Consider the following 7,058-nt stretch of genomic DNA (forward strand, 5'->3'; position numbering starts at 1 on the left):
CGGTATCCTCCATGGTTTGCGTCGGCGTTTTGTAAAGTATTTTCAAACCACCAGACAAAGACGACTCTTCTCACTTTTTATTCAGCACAAGTGTGGCCACAAACCAAATCCAAATATAGCGAGCGGCAAAGTGAAGCCTGCTACCACACAAGGCAGGACACTTGTTTTGACAGAGAAGAAAAAAAAAAGTCAGCCGCTATCATCACAGTACTTGCGAAAGGAAATTGCTCCAACCATCTGACAAATCTCATTCACTTGCTTCCTCCATCTTTCATCTCTCCTCACATCTTCTATATTGCACTTTATGACTGCTTCAAACTTCCACATACTCAGTCTTTTCGTAAAACATTCGCTCTTCACATACTGTATTTAGTTTCCAGGTGTCGGCGTGCTACTTTTGTCGATTCTAAAATGTTGACCTCGTTCACTCGATCGTAAAAAAAAAAAACACAATCGCATCTCACCACTTATCCTCTGTGATAGGAAATGTGACAAAAAATGTGAATTGAAACTGTGCAAAGGACAAGAAATGTGTTGGACATATTCTGGAGCCACCAGATGGTTCATACAGATTTGTGTGTGTGTGTTTTTTTTTTAAGTTGAAGGGCAACTGGCACCGTGTGTGTGTCTGCGCTGCTGTGTCTAGAGAAGCGCACATTTGGATGTTTTTTTCTGTGCGCTGCTGGTGATCTTCACCTCTCGGCCCGTGGGAGCCTTTCAAACAAACAAAAAAAGCAGAAAAGGACATTTAGGACCCTTTTAAAAATTTCTTGTAAATATTGCATCATGTTGGAAAATCTAAAGTTTTCAATTGCCTTTGATAATATTTGACTTACAGGTTTTCTGCTGGATTTCTGAAGTATGTCTCTTGCCAATGACAGAAAGGACTAAAAAATCAAAATAGAGACAGATAAGAAAAATGTACACTCAAATCTCCTTTGCAATGCAGCTCACCTCTTCAACGTTAATACTGGACTTGGCGCTGGTTTCAAAGAACCTGATGCCGTGATCCTTAGCCAGCTGTAAACAACAAGCGCGACATAATTACACAGGGTCAGGATATAGATGGCAATCACTTCCTGTTTCTTATCTCAAGTAAACAGAATGCCGAGCCACTGAATGATTTCACCTTCCGCAAACAATTCCTCCCAGTGATCATCACTGTCAGCAAGTGCTCATACATGTAAAAAAAAAAAGACAACAATTTATTTTTTCATCAGGGTCAGCTCACCTTTTCTCCCGTCTCCTTGGTAACCTTCCGCTTTGCCTCAATGTCACACTTATTACCGAGCAACATCCGACTCACCCCCGCTGATGCATTCTGGGAAAGAAAGGGGGCAAGGAAATTGATTGTTTAGGTCAAGTTGTAATATAGTAATATAATATCTCATTTTGCTAGGTAAAATGTATTTATTTTTAGCCTCACTTCTTTGATGCTTTTCATCCAGTTCTGGATGTTTTCAAAGGACTTCTCGTCTGTGATGTCATAGACCAGGATGATGCCCTGGCAGAGGGCGAAAGAGAAGTCAGCAGCTTTATCTCTCGTGGCAATGGCACATGCCTGATCTTACCATGGCTCCTCTGTAATAGGCCGTGGTGATGGTCTTGAACCTCTCTTGGCCCGCCGTGTCCCTGCGTGTTGCAAAACAGAGTGGACAAGAAGGCAGGGCTTCACTTTTCATCTGCAGGGTGCATTTTGAAAAACGTTGGCAGGGAACAAAATGGCTGTCATCGGCTTGCCAAGAAAGTGTGCAGACGCAAGCCATGAATCTGACTTGAAGTGACAGCAAAGAGGGCTCAAGGCGGGATAGGAAATAATGACATTATTAAGCTAAGTGGAACCACTGACCAAATGAGTCTTGCCGTTTAAGAGTAGAGTGTCACAAAATGTAAAGTTTATCTTTTCCAATTCATCTTACAAGTGCTTAAAACGTCACGCACAGTTCAAAAGCCAGCCTCATCTCTTACCATACTTGCAGTTTCACTTTCTTCCCGTCCACTTCAATAGTTTTCACTTTAAAGTCGATGCCTGAGAAGAAGGGGTAAACAATCAGTTAAATACCTCCGAGTTGTGTCCACCCACTCATGCGCACAACACATTGTGTAGCATAATATAGGTCACGGTCTGATGGGTGGGGAGAATCATAGCGAAAGATAGGAATGGGTGTGGGTGGAAGAATGAGAACTGCGTGCGTGCGTCATATTGAATTGCGAGAGGAACAAAAAAAAAGGGCGACAAAGATGAGATGAGAAAAAAATAAAGTGGAAGCAGAGTGGGAAAAAAAAAAAAAAATTCAAACATACCGATGGTTGAGATGTAGGTGGAGTTGAAATTGTCCTCAGCAAAGCGAATGATCAGACATGTTTTGCCGACTCCACTGTCCCCGATGAGCAGCAACTTGAAGAGAAAATCATACTTTTTCGCCATAGTTCAGAGACGCTCCTTCAAATCCTTAAAAGTTGACCCAAATCCTTCGTCTTTTCTTTTGCTGCAAAACTTCCCTCCCTTCTTTCTCAAACTTGACACCGGTAAACTCGGAACCCCCTCAGCGTCCCTCTTCTGTCCCGTTTGGGTTGACCAGCGTTGTTGACCAGTTCTTCACATCCGCATACATGAATGTCGTCTCACTTTCAACAAAAGGGATCTTTTGAGTCCGTTTCCAAACATACCAAAGTGTCTACGTGTTTTTTTTTTTCTGCCTCCCCCCAACAACAACAGAAAAAGTTGCAGTCGGCCCAGAGCTTACGTAGTGGGAGAGCTTCGTGGGAGTAGCTCCCAGACAGGCATTACTGGGAAGCTACACTAGATGGCGGTATTTGATCGCTTTCGAATTTAGGTAGGGCGTAGTGAGCATGGAAAAATATTTTCAGAAATTAGTAGATTGTTCACAATTTTCATGTTTGTTTGGGAGGCCATACAGCACAGATCTAATTGTCTGTATTTTTCACAATAGTTGCTATTTTAAACTATGATAGCGCAATCTCACCGTGGACGTACGCACGTACGTCATTTGATTTTCTATTTCCTATTTTATTTTATATTTTAAATATAAATAAAAGGTACACATTGTACATAAGATTGTATTACAGGAAGAAAAAAACGTTTTTTTTAAATAAAAGATTTGTTTCAAGGTCACGTGACGTGACTGGGAACTTCCTGTCATTGCGTCCTCTTCCGGTTAGTCCAAACAAGTCCAGACATTCAGATTCAAGAGTTTTTTATTCGCCATGTTTGAGCGTGCCAAACAAGGAATTTGACTTCGGTAGAAACACACCCTCTGTTCAACATTTAGGTGACTAACAACATTCAGGACATGTGAATAATGCAAAAACAGAGTAGACAAATTCAAGAAGGTGTGAGGAGCAGGATGTTATTGCACAGTAATGTCTCTGAGACTCTATGAGTGGTGTGAGTTCATCAGAGCAACAGCCTGGGGGAAGAAGCTGTCTCTGTGTCTGCTGGTTTTGGCGTACCGAGCTCTATAACGCTGTAAGTACCGTTTGTTTATTCGAGCAGTCGTTCGTCGTTTAAAAGTGTATAAACTGCAACAATAATTTCGGCACGAGTGTGTGTATTCGTTTTACTTTGGTGACATCGGATCGTCATGTAATGCGGAAATAAGGAGCCGAGAACAAACGCAATATGGCGAGACACGTGGCCGACAAAGCAGCCCACGTTGTCGATTAGCGACGTTAGCTTCGATGTCTTTGAGCGTCTAAATATTATAACAGTATTGAAACTTTAGTCCAACTTTATTCTGATAGCATAAATAAATTTCACACGCTTAGAACATTATCCATGTGATTACAAACGAAGATGAAGTTTATAAGCATTTGTCTTTATCATGGTTATTGTGACGTCACATCATATTCTTTGTACTTGCAATTTGCAGCTCGCAAAGGATTTGTTGTTTCCCTCTGCGGAGGAGGAGAAGAGAAGACACAAGAAGAAACGACTCGTCCAGAGCCCAAATTCCTATTTTATGGACGTCAAATGTCCAGGTCTGTCAAAGAAGTTTATTTTGAAATGTGTATTATGTAAACACATTGATAGTTTTTGGAATCTTAAATGGGTAGTAAACTGCAGCTGAGGTTTACTATACTATGTTTTCAGGTTGCTACAAGATCACAACCGTGTTCAGTCACGCTCAGACAGTGGTGTTGTGTGTCGGCTGCTCCACGGTCCTCTGCCAGCCTACGGGAGGTAAAGCTCGTCTTACAGAAGGTATGCAACACTTTAGATGCATCGTCTTCACATGAAAGCATACTTAAAATTTTAAAAGCATCGACAAAAAACAAATTACGTTTGTGCCCTGTAGGGGGAGCCCTTACAACAGTTTTAAAAAAATGCTCAAATGCAAATTTAGTGTGTTCAAGATTGGTGTCTTCATTTATTTGTTTCTACATGTGTAGCTTTCAACATTATTTTTTGACAATTCATTTTTAAAAAAAGTTTTTGCACACTAGAATCCTAAGGTTGGGGATGCTATTAGTCATTGCAAAGTCTTTAAGAATCAAATCTTCACTCCAGCCTGGCGCTTTCAATGTTTCACAGCCGATCCATACCCAATCCTTTTGAGAAGTCTTCAATCATTGCCTTTGTGTTGCCCTCTCATCGCATCCATCGTGAACTGGGTGTCAACTAAGGCAGACATTGATTCTTGCAGCTGTGATGGGAATTCATCATCTCTGATGCATTTCAAACACATTTAGCCGCAAGCACAAACCACGCCGCATTTACAGGGGGTGAAAGGGATCGCCTGCACCGGAATGTGGGTGCACGGGAAGCCCGGTTTGTTTGTACCGGAGCATCCTGGCTACTTTTGTTCTGTGTTTTGCTGCCATGGCAACCGCTGCCGTCCCGATGCACTGTATTTGTAGACGGTATGGAGGCACCTGTTTTTTTAATAACCAAATGTTTCTCTGTGTTTTCATCTTCACAGGTTGTTCGTTCAGGAGGAAACAACACTAACCTGGATCAAAACGACTGTTGAGAACGACCCAAAGTTTTGGATGAAGTGCCGCTGCTGTGGTGTCGAGGAGGCCAACGCGGGAAAACAAGATCACATGACACCAATTCCCCCGGGGAGGTATGGCCTGTTTCTGCCACATCCCCCCCCCAGACGCCACTTAATCACTAAGTCTTTAAATTAAGCCCAGTAGGTTTAATCGTTGTCATCGCCCAAGTGCTTTGTGTGCCCTCGCTAAATTGAGAGTTCAAATTAGCAGAACAATTAACAAAGCCAGATTGAAGGCTTGAGAGAGCGAGAGAGTTCCCCATATCATCCGCTGAATAATAATTCCAAGCTTTTTCCAGAAAGGGAGACACATGGTGGCCCCACCTGGAGATTCCAATTCCTCGCTCCAATCATGTTCTTTGAACGAGTAAAGACAATTAAATGCAACACTTAGATGACGTAAACATTTGATTTCAAGTAGATGTTTGCAGTCAGGCTTTTGTTGACTGATATGATGGTTCCTTTTTTTCTGGTTGATTCAGAGAAACCCCTGTCTTGGTTTTGATTTGGGCTTGCTTACAACACTTGACTTAACTATTAGATACTTGTGATATCTGTGTAAAGTTTTGAGAAACTTAAAATCTGCTGAAATTAAATTTGCTGCAATGTGTATTTAAAAGAAGAAAACTTCTATTGGCTACACTGTTTGCCATTTTAACCATGTGACTGAAGCCTTATACCAAATTATTCACTTATGCAGTTTTTAATGTTACTTTAATTTATTATTACTGTCCTGTTCAGTGACCAAATAATAATAATAAAGAACTGGCTGATGTTGAATCTAATAGTGCTTGTTTTCTTACCTGCACTACATGTTTAAATCGGCACTGATTGAGATGTGACGTTCATTCGAGTTCATTTATTCTCTGGCTAATGAACTGCCATCTAATGAGTTCCAATACAAGATTTTTTTTTTTTTAAATCCTCAATGCTGTTTGGCCACCTGGGCTGCACAAACATTCATGATTCATGGGTACAAATCTTGCCTCCGGCCTTCCAGTGTGGACTGTAAGTGGTTGGCTAGCGACACGGTCGTTATAGGAAAAACAGCATATCTAGATTTGTTTACACCATATCCCGTACCCTCCATCAATCAACGTCAAACAACAACACAGATCATGTCAAGTCCTCTCACCTTTCGAATTTGATTCCTTTCTGCAGGCAGAGTAGCTTTCCTTATCTGCCAGCATCTTGCATGCAGTTGCGGTAGGATGACCAGTCAGCGAGGACCTTACACGAGTGTAATGGATGAAGGTAGACAGTCGTTCATCATCACTCGACAGGTGATGGGCCAAAATAAAATGAGCGGCCGGGAGGAGGATGTAAACGATGGGCAAACTCCACAGCCAGCCCCCATGGCAGAGTGACAGTAAGGAAAATAAAAATCTTCTGTATTATTTATAACCATGCTCCATGTTCTGAGTAATTGTGTGATCAAACAAGTATAATATACATACATTTTATTTATTTTTTTTCAATATTTTTTTCAATATATATCTTATGTTTTTGGGTGAGCAAAAATAATTCATTAAATTTCTATAGCGCTTTTCAAAAACCCAAAGACGCTTAGTAGCGTCAGAATAGCCTTGATGTGGAAAAGCCCACCAAGTGGAAATACTCTGTGGTGTCTGTCTACTCCTTGACTGCCTCCACAGGGTCAGGGGCTTCCAGCATGCATGCATGCATACACCTACACGAGTCTTTTCTCATACATAATACGGCAGCAAAGAGCTTCAGATGTGGAGAGAGCACAGTGAGAAGGTGCTTGGAAGTGACTGTGTGGTTTGCTGAGGCCTCCCAGGTAGTGTCAGTGGAAGTGGCAGCAGTAGGAGTGCTGTCATGGGAGGAAGTGGCACACAACTCCCCTGCGGGATCATTAAAAAATCACCCAATCATCTTTTGCTTTCATGCCGATTAAACTGTCTGAAAAATAGGTCAATTAAAAAAACCTCTGCTCTCACTCGCACCGGTATGTCCCCGCTGCACAAAGCTGGGGGTGGCGGTGTGGGAGGCTGGCGTTGCCATGGAGATGATGTAATC

The 7,058-nt window shown here is 41.9% G+C and overlaps 2 protein-coding genes across 2 annotated transcripts; one reads left to right on the forward strand and one right to left on the reverse strand.

The window, feature by feature from the left end:
- Positions 1–62: 62 nt before the first annotated feature.
- Positions 63–2,787, reverse strand: rab13 (RAB13, member RAS oncogene family). Its single transcript, XM_061288915.1, has 8 exons — positions 2,305–2,787; positions 1,969–2,029; positions 1,572–1,632; positions 1,427–1,504; positions 1,232–1,321; positions 955–1,020; positions 837–887; positions 63–714 (listed from the first exon to the last, which is right to left on the reverse strand). Exons 1-8 carry the CDS (start codon positions 2,426–2,428, stop codon positions 643–645), a joined length of 603 nt encoding a protein of 200 aa, XP_061144899.1. The 5' UTR covers positions 2,429–2,787; the 3' UTR covers positions 63–642.
- An 856-nt stretch (positions 2,788–3,643) lies between these two features.
- Positions 3,644–5,803, forward strand: rps27.2 (ribosomal protein S27, isoform 2). The gene is made up of 4 exons (XM_061289043.1): positions 3,644–3,676; positions 3,894–4,002; positions 4,115–4,225; positions 4,944–5,803. The coding sequence occupies exons 1-4, from the start codon at positions 3,644–3,646 to the stop codon at positions 4,970–4,972; spliced, it is 282 nt and encodes a 93-aa protein (XP_061145027.1). The 3' UTR covers positions 4,973–5,803.
- Positions 5,804–7,058: the final 1,255 nt, after the last annotated feature.

Source organism: Syngnathus typhle, linkage group LG10 (genome assembly GCF_033458585.1).
Source record: "Syngnathus typhle isolate RoL2023-S1 ecotype Sweden linkage group LG10, RoL_Styp_1.0, whole genome shotgun sequence".
Taxonomy (NCBI): Eukaryota; Metazoa; Chordata; class Actinopteri; order Syngnathiformes; family Syngnathidae; genus Syngnathus; species Syngnathus typhle.